Source organism: Coccinella septempunctata, chromosome 6 (genome assembly GCF_907165205.1).
Source record: "Coccinella septempunctata chromosome 6, icCocSept1.1, whole genome shotgun sequence".
NCBI classification, from domain to species: Eukaryota; Metazoa; Arthropoda; class Insecta; order Coleoptera; family Coccinellidae; genus Coccinella; species Coccinella septempunctata.
Window position 1 is genome coordinate 10,118,011 of NC_058194.1, and position 21,354 is coordinate 10,139,364.

The 21,354-nt window shown below is 35.3% G+C and overlaps 1 protein-coding gene across 1 annotated transcript in view; it reads left to right on the forward strand.

Annotated features, from left to right (window-relative positions):
• LOC123315830 (ferritin subunit) overlaps positions 1 to 19,563 on the forward strand; it is a 34,271-nt gene extending 14,708 nt beyond the window's left edge. The window contains exons 3-4 of the mRNA XM_044901706.1: positions 9,952 to 10,098; positions 19,260 to 19,563. Of these exons, the coding sequence (XP_044757641.1) occupies positions 9,952 to 10,098; positions 19,260 to 19,403 (291 nt within the window). The 3' untranslated portion in view covers positions 19,404 to 19,563. The remainder of the gene's footprint in view (positions 1 to 9,951; positions 10,099 to 19,259) is intronic.
• The last annotated feature ends 1,791 nt before the right edge of the window (positions 19,564 to 21,354 follow it).

Sequence of the window (21,354 nt, forward strand, 5' to 3'; positions counted from 1 at the left end):
AGCTATATTATTGCATATAGCGTATTATTCGATTCGGCATTTTATTCTAAATAAGGGAAAAAATTAACAGACTGCAGCATTGATATAAGACATACGATATTGACCGTGGTGTAGGGTTGTTGAAAAAATATCCATATATCGATATAAAATTCGAACTATCGAATCTGTATAGAAAATCGATATTTTTAAAGACCGACAAAAAATTCTTAATATAAATATTGGCTCCATTAATTATCAATATTTTTTATCGTTGTTCTTGATTTCAGATAATTATTCGGTTCATAGGAGGAAATATCTGTTGACTAGTATTTACCTACTAATGCTACATGAATTCTCAGAGCCGTAATATCCCCTTTGAAATCGTACCGATATATCGATATTTTTTGTAACAAATATCAAATATCGTCAGCGATATTTCAAAAAAATATCGATACCATTTATATCGATATTTTTTCTAATTTCCGACATCCCTACCGTGGTGGAATAGTCGTACTTGAAACTGGACGGTTGGGTGTAAACATCACTGCAGTGTATAAATCGATTTGATTTGGTTTATTGGTTTTAATTTCGCTTATGACATTTTTTATTGATTTGGTGGTAAAAGATGAATCCACCAAAAAAATACATCGCTGTTTCTTTATAATTTTTTTCTGATATGGTCTCTTTATGACACAATATACTGATTGAATGAACGAAACACTCACAGCAGGTTTCATAAAACTTTGACTTTCCAAACAACAATTTGAAAGTCACTCGATGCCCAAAACGAAATCAATAAAACCTTTGCATTTCTGAATATATTGAAGGAGCAGCAATTGAGAATCTTTGAATGGTCGAATAAAAGTCATAATTTTCCCTAAATAGGCCTTTCTTGCAAGGGATGCTTCCTGCATACAACAATTTACGTGGATGAACAGTTCCCAATTGACTTGCAGTAAATGTTCATTGCACATAGAAGGTTTGGAACTAAGAGGCTTTATATAGAATCTGGACAATTGAGCTTGAAACAGTTATACATCTATGAAGTATTCCCTAATAGCACAAAGTAGTCCTATGGACATCCATAGGACGTCCTCTTCGGACATTACGGACATCCATGGGACGTCCATTTCTGGTACAATGGACGTCCTATGGACATCCGAGGGACGTACAAATGTCACAACTTTGAACAGAATTCGGACGTCCATCGCGGACGTCCAATGGATATCCCGTTGGGACCATCATTAGCAATCTCAACGGTACAAAAATTTACCACGACGTTGGCTATCCTATCTACAGTCCCTGGCCATATTATTAGACGCATTGATTCGATGCAAAATCTCAATATTGAATTTTTAAATTGAATGTATATGTTACATATACTTCATCTGTAAATGGTTTTCACATATAATATATCATATTCAATAAAAAATATTGATTTATTGATGATAAGACATGAAATTCTAATATTTTGCTGAGCCACCCTGTGTAGCTAAGAGAGCTTCATACTATCAATGCAGAATTGTTCGGTTTGCTGCATTCGAGGATGATGATTTCATATGTGGATTATCGAAATAACGTCCGAACCTGCAGAATGCAAGACGTCCACTGGAAGACATAGTACTGATTCATACTCAAGTACTAATACTACAACATCAAAAATAAATGCCAAATAGAACAATTTAATGAGAGTCGTAGATGAAACTAACATTCTGTGGAAATGAAATTCAAATATTCTGCTTTTTCCTCGAGCAATACCAGTAAATATAAAAAAAATCCTCAGTGCGTCTAATAAACTGGCCAGGGACTGTATTAGAATTTTAATGTCTTAGAACCCAATGTCTTACACTCAGACGCAGATATTATTTTTTCTGTGTTGTTCTCATTTTAATCCATACTTACTAGAAAGTTTTTACACTTGGCCCGGATTCGAACTCGCGAGTACGTGGGGACACCGCATTACAGAGTCTTCGGTGCAACCGTCCTAGCTACCGAGACCATACGATATATCTACTTGTAGGAACATATTCATTATATTGTTAACTGATTTATGGAATAGTAGTCGATTAATACAGAAATGCCATATAATAAAAACTGAAGTCTTGAAACTCAAATATAGATTATTTTATAATAGTAATTACTCAAGTATTAAGTCTTCGTTCATCATAACGTTATACATAATATAATATTCATGAGATATTCATATACTACAAAGCAGAAAAATGGAGTTTAGTGAAAAATAATATTAAATTTCGGTGTTCATTGATATACATGTATGTTTTATTTGGTCCATATTACGGACACCTAGTGAATATCCGGTATGGACATTCAAAAGATGTCCCTACCGGATATCCACTAGGTGTCCGTGATGGACGTTATACGGACCATGTAACATATACATGTTATTTGGTCCATATTACGTCCCTTACGGACTCCTAGTGAATATCCGGTATGGACATTCAAAAGATGTCCCTACCGGATATCCAATAGGTGTCCGTCATGGACGTTATACGGACCATGTAATATATACATGTTATTTAGTCCATATTAGGTCCATTACGGACTCCTAGTGAATATCCGGTATGGACATTCAAAAGATGTCCCTACCGGATATCCACTAGGTGTCCGTGATGGACGTTATACGGACCATGTAATATATATATGTATATAAGTTATATGGTCCGTACTATGTTCATCTCGGACAACTAATGGATATCCAGTAAGGACATATATTTGACATTGCATGTATTAAGTCGGTCAGGGACCATTTTGGGACTACATGATACGGACATGTGTCATATGGTCCGTATTATGTCCATCACAGGCATCCAATGGATATCCGATACGGACATTGTACATAAATTGGACTAACAATGGATATCCATCTTGGACGTCCTAAAACTGTCCGGAAACGGACGTCCAAAGGACATACAAATCAAGTACATGGACGTTCCGACGTTAAATGGACATGAATTGGACGTCCCAAGGACGTTGTGTGCTATTAGGGTTGTTATATCAGATAAAAAAAAAACAATTTGTTCACCACGAGTTCCGAACCAGACAGATTCTGCGTAAGGATCTAGTTGTTCCTCGGTTCCATAAAAAACACTTACAGGGGAGTCTGGCATATTATGGCCCCAAATTGTATAACCTCCTTCCACAAGAACTTCGGGCATCATCGCTAAATGTAAAAAGCAGAGTTTTTAAATACCAGCTGCGAAATTGTGTGATTTTGAATTCTGATAGATTCGAAGCTACCCTATTGGAGAAATTTTGTTTTGGATTTACTTATCGTTCAATTAGTCATTTATCATTGTGTTGCTTTTTCTTAGTTTTAGGGATCTTATTGAGAAATTTTACATGCTTTATATGGTTGGAGGGAGAAGGTTCATCACTTGTGGTTGCAGGGTATGACAGCATACAAGCTTGCTTAGGCTGCATATTCCTGCAAGATTGTTTAATATTTATTTTGGTTGTATACCTTTTGTTGAATAAATTGAATTGAATTGAACATGGTGTAGTCAGTAGTGTTTGCAAGCATTTACGTCCAGAAAATTTTATACACTTCGTAGCACTGAAAATAAAAATCAATGAATGACCGAGTCACATGTTAGCAGTTTTAATACGAACATTCCCATTTTTCTTTTTATTTGATTCACAGTTCTTCACCATACAATAATTTTCTAACGATATTTCGAGGTTTTCACCAAGAAATTAGACAAAAATTTCAATAATCAGCAACTAGAAACAGCTTGATAAACAAAAGGCGGTACGAGAATTAAAACATACGAAACCTCTTTGATCAAAATGGCCATCTGAAATCTCACAAAATTTCACATGTTTCTGCAAATGTCCCTCGATCACCGTTAAAGGTGTTATTTCTGTTCAATATACGTTGTTTTGAATTAATAAACTTAGTCGACTTTGTACAATTCATATCATATAATTTCTTTATGATATGGTCTCTTTATGGCACAATATACGAATTGATTAATGAATGAACGAAACACTCACAGCAGGTTTCATACAAAGATATTACACACCAATATCTTACACAATTTATTACACACCAATATCTTTGGTTTCATAGAACTTTGACTTTCCAAACAACAATTTGACAGTTCTTCGATACCCAAAACGAAATCAATAAAACCTTTGCATTTCTGAATATATTGAAGGAGTAGCAATTGAGAATCTTTGAATGGACGTATAAAATTTGGGGTTAGTCAAATTCAAAATTCCTAACAGCATTTATTGAGCATGGTGACCGGTTTCGCACTAGTATAACCAATGCATCCTCAGACCGAATCTGTACACTACAAGAAAATACAAACAGTTCAAAAATCAAAAGGACAAAAACCAATGCAACCCACCGCTATGCTATTCTCCACAGGGTCTTCAATTCTAAAATGCGATACAAAACATTCAAACTTGAGTACAATTGCATCAATTCACAAGCTAAAAATTAATAAAATCGGTAGGTTCACGTCCTTGGGTTGACATGCTGAATTGTTTCACAGGAGTAGGACTGGTAATAAAACGACCCAGTGGAACTAAGCCAACGTTTCGTCCATATATTTGGACTTCCTCAAGGCTACAGAGATAAATACAAAAAAAAGTGTCATCAGTCAAAGTACTACGTTAATGTATAAATAAAAACAGAAAAGAGTGACAACAACGTGAAAAACAAAATAAAACAACAATCTTACCAAGTTCGTTAGGTCAAATATATGATGGATGTTACAATTGGTTGCAGAGACACTTTGCTGAACAGAATAAGATTTAGGTGAATCGAAATATACATTTATTCGGAGAAGGTTTTTGTTGTTGCGATCAATCTCAGCGTCTGGAGGGACTGTCATGAGAGTCGTGTTTCGAATATTTCGCCAACTCGCGTCGTATGTTCGCGCACTTAAGGAACGCAGAATTCGCCGTATTCAAGGGCGGATTTAGGGTGGGGGCACGGGGGCACGTGCCCCCCCCAGACGGACGGATCTTTCTATACATACTTGAACGCTTTAAAATAATAGTGAAGTTCATTTTGTACATTTACTGTTGATTTTTTGCTCGTCTGCCCGTTGTGCCCCCCTCAGAAAAAAATCCTGGATCCGCCCTTGGCCGTATTTCTTTAATATATTTGAATACACCTGACTGAGATCTTGTGTGTCGGTCCTGTAATTAAAGATTCTCTGAAATTCATCCTACTGGTCCTGTAATTGACGGAATTCTTCAGTTTAATGAAAATCATCTCGCTGATGTTCCTCTTCCTGCTATTCGCTTCATAATCCATGATCTTAGTACTATTGAAGTCGAATGTATGGCCCTTTGTGAAATGATGTACTGCAAGGGCGGTGGTATTCTCCTTATTTCGGAATCTCGGATCGCAGTCGTATTTATGTTGTTTTATTCGTACTTGCAATAGCTGTTTTGTTTGTCCTATGTAACATTGCGAACATTCCGAGCAGGGTATCATGTAAACCACATTGGATCTTTTGTCTAGGGGTGTTGGATCTTTTAGATGGGAGAAAAGCGAGCGTGTCGTCTTGAGGTTGTAAAAGACCAATCTCGTATTCACGTTTTTCTCTCTTAAAGTGCGAGCGATATTGTGGCTGAGGGATGCGATGTATGGAAAATGAAAGTATCTTTCATTTAGTTCTTTTGGGCAATCGTTGTTCATCACAGCCGGGTTAATAATCTTATTCACGAGGGACCTGGGGTAGTTGTTCATTTTTAGAATATCTTTAATTTTAGTCAAGTTTTTTTCATGAAATTGGTCGGAACTGAGGGTTCTCTCTTTTCTGTTTTTATTTATACATTAACGTAGTGCTTTGACTGATGACACTTTTTTTTGTATTTATCTCTGTAGCCTTAAGGAAGTCCAAATATATGGACGAAACGTTGGCTTAGTTCCACTGGGTGGTTTTATTACCAGTCCTACTCCTGTGAAACAATTCAGCATTTAATAAAATCATAAAAACAATCTGCAACCAACAACATGAAACAACCAGATATAGGTTAAGAGCATAGAGCACAAATCAAATCGTTCCATAAACCACAAAAATTCAACAGTAGTCTCCACTTGCTAAGACTAATGAAGAATAATATATACGCATACCGAGACGCATACACATTTTTTTTATAAAATAGCGTTCATCACATATATCTCAACAAAGTCCAATTGAGAATTCAAAACTGAAGATGGATATAATCTCCTATGTTTTATAATTTCAAATGATCTACTAACAAGCAGTTAGTGTCTGTGTGTAATATTTTGAAATCTGTTTCTGGTACAAACTGATGACCCTCCTTAAATAGGTGATTGCCAAAATGGGAATCTTCATAATGAGGACCCAGCCTCAAAATTCTCAAATGTTCCTTGATTCTTTGATTGAACGTCCTATTAGTCCTTCCTAAGATGTCTAAAACTCTGGTGTATTCACTGATTCGATTTTGTTTTTAATTTCGTGGGGATATCGGATCAGTTTCGTTTTTCCCACTGTAGGTAGCGCTGTTTAAAATTTGACAGAGCATTGTCAATTGATATTTGAAAATAATTTGAATATTTTCCTACGACTAATGAATATGTTGTATTTATAAGCGATTATTGGTGTGTGAAAATGTATCAGTTTCGAGAAAGGGGTATAGAACATTCATTTATTCAACATGTCGTTCAGTAAGTTCAGTTTTCTGTATGGACAATCAAGAACTACAGCTAATAATTCGGTGTCGTTGGAATTTGAAGCAGAAAAAATCAGATGAACGAACATCCGGGAAGGATATAGCTGAGTTTTATGGCAACTTCAGCAATATTTCAAAAAAACTGTATTGGAAATACGTAATGTGAATTGTGAGCATGTATTGAGAATCAGAAATTGATAAATCTATTCGAGTTTGTTTTTCAAATATCCTTCCTGAATAGATATAGTGAAAATTACCTTTCTATCAACTGAATATATTGGATATTTGACCAATCAATTGTGTTTTATTAAAATCATATTGAATTACCCCCCTCACGAATTCAAGTTGCCAAACGGAAATTATCTTGAAGAAGAACAGTAAATACTCCTTTGAATCCTCATTCGGTAGTGTTGAAATGTTGACAAATTTGTTTTTACAACGAAAATCACAAATATTCCTTAACAGCTGACAGAATGGGCCAGTTCATATTTTGCACTCGTTGATCGATATTCGATATCAACGCAAAACAAAATAAAACGAGAGAGTATCATTGGACAACGAAGCATATGACATGGTGGCGCCGCCACGAAACTGATCCCATATCCCCGATTTTCTGAAATGTTGATGCTTGCAAAAAGTGACAAGTGCACACACCAGTGTTTTAGACATCTTAGTCCTTCCAATATACATTGCACCGCACTTGTCACAAGTGAGTTTGTAAACACCACTTTTCTCCAATGGGGGAACTGGATCTTCATTATTGAAGAATACATTTCTTAGATTGTTTGTTGGTCTGAAGGCCATCTTTATGGTATTGTCTTTCTCCAAAAACTTCGCAACCTTACTCGACGTAGTTCCAACGTAGCTTAGAGGGAAATATCTTTTATCTTCAATTCTAGGTTGAGTCATAGGAAAGTGACACCTCAATAAGCACCAGTGCAATTTTTTATTCAACATTCTATCAATGATATGATCGTCAAAATTGTTTTTTCTTGCTATCTGTTTTATTATTCCAATTTCTTTATTAAAATTGTCTTCAATCAATGGTATATTCACAAGTCTTTCCAACAAACTATTGACTTATGGTTCCAGTGATGTTGGGAGGTGATGTCAATTGACATGTCTGTATGTGTTGGCTTTCTGAAAATATCAAAGAAGTGTTTGCCATCCATCAACTTGATGTTTAGGTCTAAGAAATTGCATTCTTTAGCATCTATATTTTCACTCTTAAATTTTATCTTGTTGACACAACTGTTCAGATATAAAACGAAATCCTCAAATTCTTGGTCAGTTCCTCCTCACAAGATTATAATATAGGTTCTCTATGTCTAATGTTCTAAGTTTGAAGTGATCTTCCACTTTTATATCTTCAATTCTGTTAACCAGATTTTGTTAAGATTTTTATTGTATATGATGGTGAAAAATTAGTTTTCTGTTTTAGAAAGATGTTTAACCATTTAGACAACTGATATGTTGGAGCATTACAACACGATACAACTGGTCTTCTTGGTATTGTGCTCTTGTGAATTTTCATGAGGCCATACAATCTTGGAATTCTAGTGTTGTCAAATTTAATAGTTTTAATGTTTCTTAACTCTGAGGTGTCAGGAATCCTTTTTGTAATTTCCTTAATCCTTTGTATGATTGTTGATATAGATATCTTTTTTCTTTTATATTATTTTCCGATAAGAAACTCAACACTTTTTTATTGTAATCTATTGTATTTATAATTATCGAGCAATTACCTTTGTCTGCATAGTTATTGTGAGTTTATTCCTTTCAATTTTCCTTCTAATTGACTTAATAACTTGGTCTTTGTTTTTTACTTCTTTTCTCAGTAATGGCCTAATTTCATCTCTAATTTCATACTTGTTGTCGCTTATATGGTTAATAGTAGCTTCTATCTCAGATGCCAACCTAATTAGGTTTTTCTCCTTATTGATATTGGAAGCAGGATTAAACTTTATTCCCTTCTCTAAAAGTTCTACTTCGGACTTCTCTAAATGAACCTGAGTGAAGTTGAGAGATTATCGTGGAATTTGTGAAAGTTGTTCAGATGCTTCCCCAATGATTCCATTCTTTTATTGAAAAAAAAACTGTACTCAAGTTTGAATATTATGTATCTCATTCTAGAATTGACGATCCTGTTGAGAATAGCATAGCGGTGGGTTGCATTGTTTTTTGTCCGTTTGATTTTTAGAACTGTTTGTATTTTCTTGTAGTGTGCAGATTCGGTCTGAGGATGCATTGGTTATACTAGTGCGAAACCGGTCACCATGCTCAATAAATGCTGTTAGGAATTCTGAATTTGACTAACCCCGAATATCTGACGTTCCTATTTGGACTTTTGTATTCAGTTCGGACGTATAAAAGTCATAATTTCTCCTAAATTGGCCCTTCCTGCAAGGTATGCTTCCTGCATACAACAATTGACGTGGATGAACAGTTCATTGCATTCATTGCACATGGTGCAGTCACTAGTGTTCGCAGGCCTTTACGTCCTGATAATTGTATCCACTCCGTAGCACTGAAAATAAAAGTCACATGTTACCAGTTTTAACACTTATATTTTCATTTTCCTTAGTGTTTTATTTGATCCACAGTTCTTCACCATACAATAATTTTCGAACGATATTTTAAGGTTTTCGCCAAGAAATTAAACAACATTTCAATAATCAGCAGCTAGGAACGAGCTTGATAAACAAAAGGCGGTATGAGAATCAAAACATTCAAAACCTCTTTGATCAAAATGTCCATTTAACATCTCACAAAATTTTATTTGTCCTTCGAATTAGTATTTTAACCAGTCTTAGGGCCTTAAAAACACATTTGAAACACAGATGGCGTTCACATCACTTTAGTCGCCTCGTTACCTATCTTTCTACTCTATAATCTTTGGGCGTAAGGACACAGTAACAAGGCCTGCACAGAACACAACTGGTTCTCCGAACTCGTACAAGCTCATAGAGCTTATGAAGGGTACTTCGTTGCCTACGGAGAATCAGGATGAAGTATATAAATAAATAAATAAAATAAAGAAGTAAAATAAAAAATGTGTGAATTAGTGGCAAATTGGGGGCATGCCTACTTTTTTGTCTGTTCTCAGTTTTCATCATCCACTCTTCGTCCAGAAAGTGACAAGAATATCGATAGTGTATTGTATTGAGCTTCAATAAAATGTTCTAAAAATTCTTTCAAGATTAATTTTGCGTTCCATCAGTTGTTTCGCCCATTACACAAATTTTGATTTTTCTATTAGTATCAACAAAATAGTAAACTTATATTTTTTCGTAGATTAATGTGCCCAATACTTATTGGAAGAGTGGAACAGCTGCTTTAGAAGATGCCCTCGAAACTGAAGCTTACGTTACCAAAAAAATAAGGAGCGTAATTGCTTCTTGTGATAATCCAAATGATGGCAGTGGATTCATCGACTATCATGTGAGTATCACATATATTTAGCTATACATTCTCATTTGGAGGTGTACATTACTATTCATTCGCCTGTGTATTTTGTAGAAACGAAATTATAATGACATTTATGTTCTGTACATGTAAAGGGTGGGCAAAATTCGTTGTCTACTGAAGAGATCTTGTGAACTATAGCAGCTAGAAGAAAACGGATGACACATTCTCGAGCTCTTTCTCCTTACTATTCCAAATCTGAAAACAGATCCAGCCTAACGGTCATAGATTTCGAGATATTCGAAGATTTCGAGATACGAAAATTGAGAAATTGTCATTTTCAATGAAGCTTTTTTGAACTCTTATTCGAAATACGTTGTTACATTCAACAGGCACTTTTTTATGAGGAATTCGAATATGATATTAAGAAATTTTTCGATCCAGTCATTTTCGAGATACGAAAAGGATTTCTGATTATTCAAATGTAAACTATAGTTGAAAGTTCTTGCTGCAATTTTTTTGCTGATTTCAAAAATGTATCATATGTTGCTATTCACATGAACGTTACACTCGAAAAAGATTCAAACCTTTTCCTGCTTTTCGATTCTCTGTTGAATATAAGTATGCGGGGTTACCAGGGCAACAGTTGAATATGCATTATATTTTGTGAACCTGAGCCTCTATGATTGAAATCACGGATTGCTGAATAAATATTTCGATGATGAATTTGCCATCTCGCAATGTTTGGTAAGCTTATCTTACGATGGTTCACAATTCGGACACTACCGTTGACAGAAGTACCTATTTTTCATCAGCTTACTTCTGTAAAAATTATTATTATAGATAGAAAAACGATAATTGAATAAATTTTCTTCTTTAATAATCAGACGAAAGTCTTTTACTCTCTGCAGAAATACGAAAAAACTTTCTACTCTGGTTTGCATTTGAAAAATCAGAAATCCCTGTCGTACCTCGAAAATGACTGGAACAAAAAATTTATCGATATCATATTTGAATTCCTCATAAAAAAGTGCCTGTAGAATATAACAACAGATTTCGAATACGAGTTCAAATAAGCGAGTTATTCAGTGGCGGATTTACATATTTGCCGCCAGTAGGCTATTCAAATTTTGCCGCTCTTACCATAATTATTTAGTTCAAGTTCAGCATATAGTTCAGCAACTATAAAAACAAGTAGCAAAGACGAAAACAAACAGCAAATATAATATATACATGGTGCATAGGAATAGTTGCGAAAAATTAAATTCTTTTCTTTTTTTCTTGAGAATCGAAAAACTGACAAGAATGAAATTAAGCAGATATTTTATGCGGGGAAGTTTTCGGTGCTGTTCCTCTATGATTGAAAGTGTTAGCTATTGAAAGCCACCCCTAAACATTGTTCCGCAAGAAACTTTTCTCCATATCCATATATCACAATAAAAAAATTGATTTTGGATAGCTTGATCCATTCTTAACAAATAAGGTCTTGTGTAGTATCTTGCTAAAATTCACGGTTTTTCAGAAAAAAGACCGTACACAAAGTGCATATCGAACATTTCTGCGTTTGCGCACACAATCATTTTAATGAGTATGTGACAAAATTCTCAAGATGATAGCCAAATCAACAAATAATTGTAACTGAATCAAAGTTAATCAAAACAAGTCAGTTGTCATATCAAAATTACATCCGCTTACTAGATAAATTCTAGTTCAGAAATGATTCCAGCCTCTACGACTCACGCTATCATCATGATCAATTTTTTGTACCGTGAATTTTAGCAAGAAATCGCCTTATTTTTGAGAATGGATTTAGTTATCCAAACTTAATTTTTCATAGTAAAACATAAATATCGAAAAAGTTTCTTGCTGAACAAAGATCTGGGATGGCTTTTTCTACCCCTTTCTATCACAGACAAAGAGAACCTAACATTTTTTTTAATGCCTTCCCGCCCGTATAAAATGTCTGCTTGATTTAATACGTGTCAGTTTATTGATTTTCAATAAAAAAAATTTGAAAACTGTTTTTCGGGCGCCATATTTAGGGGGCTGTAACTAAGCAGGGGTACAAAAAAGGAAAGACCTTCCACAAGTTATAATTCAGTCAAGATCATTTAGAATATCATTCTCGCATCAAATTATGATGTTTATAGGTGCACTAAATTATTCTCAATTGCTACTTGTTTAATATATTCAAAAATGAAAAGGTTTTCAGTGATTTGGTTTTAGAAATCAAGTGACTATCAAATCGTTGATCATAAAATCAAAGTTTTATGAAACCCGCTGTTGAAATATCTTTCTGCTATGTCGTCATATGAAATTTTGTTTATTAGTTCTGACTCTATATACAAAAAAACCAAAGCGTTCAACTTTTCTTGCCTTAATTGTGGTTCTTAGGTACCTAACTTTTCACCTTTTTCAAGCAAAAAAAGCTTCTCTCACCCGAACCATTTGTCGCTGGTATATACATAGAACCATAGGTACGAACTGCTATATCGAAGTTTGGACAAACATTTCTTGAATTGTGTTTTCGTAGGAACCGAAGAAACACATTAAACATCCCAACGATTCAGAATCACCAAAAATTTTTCACCCTCACGATGTTTCAGTAAAGAGTCCAATGCGGCCGAAATAAGAGGGAAACAGGAAAATAATAACCATGCAGGGCAAAATGATGATGCAATACTTGTTCAGTTTTTTCAATATTTCGGGAGAATCAGATGTAGATAGATATTAAAATAGCTTTGAAATACAAGTATTTCAGTTTCTATAATGGGTTCAAAAAAAATTGTCCCCAAATTTGCCGCCTCCTAAAATCTGCCGCCCTAGGCTTTAGCCTACTCAGCCTCTATGGTAAATCCGCCACTGGAGTTATTCAGCTTCATTAAAAATGACAATTTCTCAATTTTCGTTCATAACTCAAAATCTATAAACGTTAGACTGGATATGTTTGCAGCTTTGGATTAGTCACTAAAAAGAAGTAGAGAGTGTGCCGTCCGTTTTCTTCTAGCTGCTATAGTTCTCGAGATCCCCTCAGTAGACAACGAATTTGGCCCATCCTTTTTATATCTATTTTATAACTATATTGATAACACGCGTTCTGAGCTATGGTGAAAAGTGAAACCTAATCGCTGGCTGGAATTGACTAACACGCATGCGCGAATTATAAAGTCGAAAATGACAATCAAGATATTGCTAATTATTGGTGAATGCAAATAAAAACACACTGTAATTATATTATAATTCTTCTTTCGGCTATGATTAAGCCATCATCAGGCCAGCTGGCCTGATGATGGCTTAATCATAGCCGAAATCGATCGCCAAAGAATTATAATATAATTACAGTGTGTTTTTATTTGCATTCACCAATAATATACAGAAACATACTATGGAAGCATACATTGCCAAAAAAAGATATTGCCGAATTTGTCAAATACTCAGCCGAAACCAAATGCAGAAACTGATTGGCAAACCTTCGCATGGAAGGCACCAGGATGAGTTTAATGATGATACCGTCGACATATTTGCGTCGAACTACTGACTTCCGGAAGGTTGTTTTCCGAGACAGAGTGCTTTATCTTCGCCACCCAGGACCAAGTGATTCCGACAAGGAACTACATAAAATATATCGCCAAGGATGCCTCAGTGAAGGACGATAGCTGTCATTATGGCTGTGCGACACATGAAACTATCCAGCACATCACTGGAAGGTGTCAGAAGTTCGCAGGCACGGAGTACAAAAATAGACACGAAGCTGTTGTCAAGATTCTTCACCAAGAATTGACAATAAAATACCAACTTCTGAGGTCAAAAAAGTTTCGCCATTACAATTACCATCCGGATGCTGTATTGGAAAATGATCATCACAAGCTCCACTGGGATCGCACGGTTTTCACCTCGGTTCTCACAGACCGGAAAATAACTCACAATAGGATGAGACAGAGCACTATTCATCGACGCGACGTGGCGATTCCAAATAATAACAATCTTCTAGAGGAGCACATCGAAAAAATTTAAAAATACAGAGATCTAGAGGAACAAACCAGGAGACAATGAAAGTTAAAAGAGATCAAGACCATCCCTATTGTCATGTCATCTACAGGCCTGATACCAAAGAAACTACCAGAGAACTTGAGAAAACTTCATTTGGACGAAAATATTTATAGAGTCATGCAGAAGGCGGTACCGCTGAGAACGGCTAGAACTGTACGCAAGCACATGGGAATTGCAGAGGAACACCGTCTGCTTCGACAGGAAGTGCTGGTGGATAAGGAATCCAACCGACAGAAAGAAACCGAGATCTGAGATATCTGGGATATGTTAATGTTCCTCTGGAGAGGAGTCTGAAAGCCGCAAGGCTACAGTCATAATAATATTTCTTTATTTCGAAAATCCTAAGTATACAATAGACCATAAACACAATCAGAATGAAATATTGTCAAAAAAAACTTAAACTCAAAAACTCTTGTACACAATATGGCTCAAGTTCTACCAGAAACTTATGTAATTCTCTTCTAAAAATGAATTGGTTCTGTAGATCTTAATGACAATTTATTGAAGAATTTCATACAACTGTATAGCAGCTCTCTCTGTAACAGTAAGTTAATGTGCGGGATAAACATAGTAGAAATTTCTCCTGTTTTGAGAATATGTTAGTAAATTTTCACTGAAATAATCCTTATCTCTGATGAGAAACATGATACATTATTCAATATATAAAGGAACAACTATAAGCAAATTACACCTCCTAAAATAACCCCTACAATAAGCTCTGAAACTCAAATTATTAATTATTCTAACTGCCTTTTTTTGAGTTTTCAGTATTTTATCTATTGCCTTTACACCTTCATAAGAATCATACCATATCTCACAAGGGATTCAAATTTGAGAAATAAATTATCATCAAGCTATTTTCATTCAAATACTGAGACTTAACTCTAAGAGCATAAAAAACCGAATTCAACCTTTTATTAAGTTTTAATATATGACCTTCCCAAGAAAGAGAAGCATCTACTATTAATCCTAAAAGTTTCGCTTCAGTACTTTCACTAACTTCTGTCGCATTGTTTGATGTGATTTAGTGATGTTATTTCTTGTTTCGAAAATCACACAATCAGACTTATTTTGATTTAACAATAGTCGCTCATTTAAAATCCAGTTTGACTAGGCTTCGAAGAACATATCTGAATCATAGATCAAAGATTGCAGATCTTTTGCAGTTATTAAAATATGTTTGTCATCATCATAGTTATTTAGTGTACAATTGGAATTAATGCATCGTTGATATATATATTAAAAATAATATTGGACCGACTATATTACCCTGCTGAATACCCAATTTAACCAATTCTTTTTTGATATGAAAGTGGCTCCTTCCTTCGTGATTTTTGTTCGTTGAGATCTTAATAATAAATATGACTTCAACCATGTGTACATTCCACCAGCAACACTATACATTTTCAATTTCCTCAGTAAAATCCTGTGATTCACACAATCATGTGCCTTTGTCAGATCTAGAAATATATATATATATATATATATATATATATATATATATATATATATATATATATATATATATATATATATATATATATATATATATATACAAAATAGTCCCATAACAATATTCTTCTTTTCCAATGCCCGTAAAATGTTTTCAGTGAACTCCTCTTTCACATTTGCATGCTCATACATTTCTCGAACACCTTGAAAAAACTTGGTAGAAGGCTCATAGGTCTGCAGTTTTCAACATCAGTTACACTTGCTTTTTTATGTAGAGACTTGATGGTTGATAGTTTCAATTGGTCTGGAAAAATTCCCTTATACTCCTATTATTGCATGGCATTATGGTTTGCTGATATAATTCATGCAATATCTTATTGATATTATGAAAGTTTTGACGGGATGCAGACAGGAATTGAATTCTGAAAAAAAGTACCACCCAGAGCAGGATTCGAAACTTTCATTATATAAAAAACTTTCATAATATTAAATTTCAGACCTTTAACTATCTTCTCTTATTGTTGAGGTTGGAATTTCATCATATCCACTGCTATATTTATTATTCAGACTCTTTACAACACATATAATTTATTCCTCCGTATCCGGGGGTCGTATCAAGCCGTAATGGGCTTGAAAAACATAGACCTATCAGCTTGTTCAAAATAGGGTACATGGTTTTCTTTTGAGAAATCTGGTGCACTATCCCTGACAGACTTCAAGAAATATTGATTCAAGTTGTTTACAATTGTTTTACCATCTCCTTCAGCCTGAGTATGTACCGGAATGCTTGAGCGTGATTTTATGCTGTGTTTATAGACCATACAGTTCGATTTATTATCAGATACCTCTATTTTATGTTGGTGAAAAACTGCTTTCTTCCTTGCCAGCATTCTTTCATACTTTAACTTTGTCTGTTTATACTGCGGTTCAAGGTTGTATTCGCCGAGCTTATCACATACAGGATATGCAGCTGTCTTTTGCATTCTTGATTCTGCAATTATACTGCATCAGTGGTTGCGAGGATTTTCCTTTAGGGGTAGTAATACTTCAAGAATCTTCATTCAAAAAGGGCATTTTCCCTTGATCTAGATTTACGCGCTCAGTCAGTTGACATTTTGATGTCACCTCGTTATTTTTTTTGCAATTGAGTTGGTTTTTTTATAAGAAAAAAAAGTTGAATTTTAATGTTCATTAAACTTGTTTTCACAATCATTTTTCGACTGTTTTCAACATATTTCGATAAAAATAGCGGAATTGCGACATCGTCGATTCAATTCTTCATATATTGAAAAAATGTTCATAGTAATATATACCAAAATTCCGCTGAAATTCAGGAATACTTTACACTTTAAATAGAGTATAAAGACGATTTCTTAAATGTGTTTGAAAACATAAAGGAAAAAACCGTTCACATTTCACAATACACTCGTAGTCTTTTTCTCATATATTCTGACTGCTCAATCAATTCGGAAATGTAATATACAGAGATAACCACTAATCGTTGGTGTCGAGAAGTGCAGAAGGCTCAAACCTAATATGTATATCGAACGCGAGAATGTCATGAGAGTACAAGTTATAATGATTAGATCATACCAATTGAGTGTGCTCTATTCCCAGAGCAGGCCTTTCAGGGTGAAGCCAGGGACGAGAGTGTATCAACCTGTATCATGATTTACCATTGATCGTTACACCATAGTTGAGATTTTCACATAGCGTTCTGAAGGAAAAATACTAGTAGGGATTCATTCATCTGAAACTCAAAAGAGTTGACTGAGAAATGAAATGAACTGATTGAAATAAAAGAAAATAGCATGAGAAGACAATAAATCAGTATTTATTATCAATGAGAAAGACTTGAGAAGATTCAATTCTGGTGCTACATACCCATTTTTATGTGAGAAGATCTAGAGAGGTCTAAAAATCTATGTAAATTTATGAAATATAATAAAATACATGGTTTAAAGCAGACAAATTAATAATTTGACTCGATTGGACATATTAATTGATCAGTACTAGAAGAATAATTATAAATCTTTTTGAAGATTCTGAAATAATTCACACATTTCATTCATAAAAAAAGAACATGAAAATAGTTCAATTAAGAACTTTGACAAGACTGAGTGTACATTACCTTTTGAGTGGAACGATTCAGCACTAGAATTGAATGAGAAGACTAGAAAGAGAATTATTTAAATGAAGTTTTACAACAATCTAAGTGAGGATATTGAGAGGTCGATTCAACAAAGTGAACAAAGAGAATCAATGACACTCAGTGCGGGGCTGGTGTTTCGTTCAATTAGCGCACCGCAGAATCGGGGTACTATACGTGGCCACAGGAGCTGGCCAGGAGCGTCGACTAGAGAGGTAGGAGGGGGGCTTCTCCAAATTTTTAACAGGAATATATTTGATTTGTGTGATTCTCTGACAAAAAAATAAAGAAACGAATAGCAACCCTCCGAAAAAAAAACACCACCACCAAAAATTTCATGAATGCTAATAAATGAAATCTGCAACCAAAAACTTAAATAATGAGAAACTCTGAAGGAGGCCGGAAAGGATCAAAAAATGTAGGCGCGTCACCGTATGGTAAACGGCGAGGAAGTATGGACTGTATATCTAGATATGCTATGAAGGATACTGAGTTAAAATGGCAGACACAATACACAGTCCCTGTCAGTAAGAAACTGATTATAAAGGGTCCAACCATTAGCCGTGGATGTTGAGGGCTCATTATCTTGTTCGCAGGCATAGAGGGATCCCTCAATGAAGGCACACCAGTGTCGGGCACACAATGTAGGTTCGTACGGAGCGTACTTGAACGTTGCCGAGTGATAACTCGGAAACGAATATCGCGTATATTCGTCTAGGTCCCTTTCCATATGTTCTTAATCAACCGAAAAAGAGGTTCGTATTGTTATCAGTTATCACACATAGGGACGTATTTCCAAATTTCGTGACCGCTTCTATGAATCGGCAACAGACATTAGAGGTGTCTGCAATTACGTGCTGCTGACACAACATAAATATTACCTAACAGTGTCATTTGTTTCATTTGTCGAATACAATAATATAGTCAGCCACTCAAACTTTCCTACAAAAATTTTTCACAATGAACACTCAAATATTCACCGAATGAAATATTCATCACATTTTATGATGGGATTTGAAGTTGTGAATTTTTTTCTAGAGAAAAGACAATAACTTTTGATACGGTTGTCGGAATATCTATTGTAGTACTCTATGAAGAATATTTCAGCACGATTAAACACATTTATTTAATTCATTTGTTACCGTGGTCCCCAGAAATGTAACTTGTTGAAAAAACCGTTTTTTTGAATAAGACATTCCTGCAGGCTTTAGATTTTTTTGGCATTTTTTTTTCAGAATGTTCAATAGTTCTTGTAGGAGTCTCACTGACTGATAAAAGTTACATAAATATTAATGAATAATAATAGAACAAAGGAGAAATAAACATAAATAATCATATTGGTAAATCATACTTTATAATACCACCAGCAGCCTTTCCTCAATCCCTTTTTATAAGTTTCAATACAAATATTTCAGTTTATTTAGCGCTGCGACTCGCATGATGCTTTGGCCGCATACCGAACGATCAAAACACAAGCCTTGATGCTTTTCTATGATTCTTTATCATATGAAGAATGCGAATGTTAATTTTATTTTACATTTTACAGTTATCCGACTACTTAACCGGTGACTTCTTAGATGAACAATACAAAGGCCAGAAGGAACTTGCAGACAAACTATCTCAACTCCAGAAACTTATGGGTAAACATGGCCACCTTGGAGAATTCTTGTTCGACAAGAAATTGTTGTAAACGTCGTAATCATCACATTGTAAAAATTCACACAATGTCTTCTATATAAAATTATGTTCTTGTGATAGTTCAAAATATATTTTAATGATCAGGTTATAAGTGCAAAAGTTTATTTGTTCCAAAAAGAAGAATAAAGAATAAAAATATTTTCTTGTTCTGATAACGAGATTTTATTAAACCTTCCGTTGATGTCTTTTTTGAATGAAAGAAAGATTATTTATGTGTACTAAAATATCAATAACTTTTTATGTCATTCATTCATTCATTCATTGCTGTATCCCGTTACCGGGAATAAATCTACAAAAAGATTTAAGAAAAAAATAAAAAAAAAATAAAATAAATTGCCTACAGACTTGTAAATTCTTAGTGCTAGTTGCGACTGTGTGCCCTACTGTGACTAAAGAGACCCAACCGTGACCTGCAGATCCTTCCACACTCAGGGCATGGATAGTCACCAACCAGATCTGGCCGCCGCTGTATCCTTCTCGATTCTCCATTATAACTGTGTACCAAAGACCTCTACTGTGACCTGTCTAACGCTAGTTGTTCCCAGTTATGACTGGCATTAACTGATTTTAGGGATTGATGTAGTGTATCCTCAAACCGCTGGTACTGGCTTCCTGGTTTCCGGCCTGCTTTGTAAACAGCTGTCTTGGTCTTCAGATTGAGGTCGTGATTTTGAAACACTCTTTCCCTTAGCTTCCAGAATGCCCGTGATGCCGAATTGATACGGTTTCGTGTTTCCGTGTCTAGATTAGCCCTAGTATTTATGAAGCTTCCCAAGTATTTGAACTGCTCGACCTGTTCTAGAGTTTCATTCTCCAGGCTGATATCTGTTTGAAGGCTTTCTGGCGGACTTACCAGGATTTTGGTTTTGTCGATATTGAGTCTAAAGCTACATTCACAATCAATTCACGGGCCGAAGTGCACTTCGGCACGGAAGCTTAGCAGATGGCGTTTTCCGTTACCATTCACAATGAAATTCAAGAAAAAATTTCTTGCAAGTTGCAAACTATCAATTTGGCAAGGAATTTCGTGCCGGCTATAGATGATGCTGATGCTTATGTTTTGATCAGTTATATTTTTGATTCATTTGAGTATTTGGTTCCAAGATTATTGCGAATGGTAAATTTCGTGCCGAAGTGCACTTCGGCCCGCGAATTGATTGTGAATGCAGCTTAAGGCCTAAAGCTTCGTATATATGTTTATAGGCGTCCACCATTATCTGTAGATCCTCTGAGCTGCTAGCGATGAGTGAACAGTCGTCTGCATAATGAAGTTCCGTGATAAACTTGGTACGGGTTTTTGCTCTGAGGCGCTTCAGATTGAACAGGCCACCATCAAATCTGAATCTTATCCCAACACGTCTTACGGGCATGCTCATGTCAGCAATTATCGATACAGCTATGGCGAAAATATTGAACAGTAAAGGCGCTAATACGCAGCCTTGTTTTATTCTAGAGTTGGTTGAGAAATTGTCGGTTGTAGAGCCATTATGCTGTATTCTAGCGGTGTTGTTGGTATGAAGGCTTTTCCACACTGCTATGAATTTTTCGGGTACCCCAAGACGTGCCATGATTTTCCTTAGCGCTCTCCGATTCACCAAGTCGAATGCCTTACTTAAATCGATGAAGGCTGAAGGCTGTATAAATCCTTGATTGTTGTTCACGGGCCTTTTCTTGTAGCTGTCGCAGTGTAAAAATTAGGTCCGCCGTACCTCGATTTGGCCGAACCCGCACTGGGATTCAGGTAATAGCTTTTATAACAGTGGAACCAGACGATTAGCCATAATCTTCGAGATAATTTTACCGGCCATATTAAGCAACGATATGCCCCTGCAATTGTTGCAATTCGACGTATCGCCTTTGTTCTTATAGAGGTTGATAACTAAAGCGTCTCTGAAGTCTTGTGACACATATCCCTGTTTCCAGATCTTGCGGGATAGTATAAG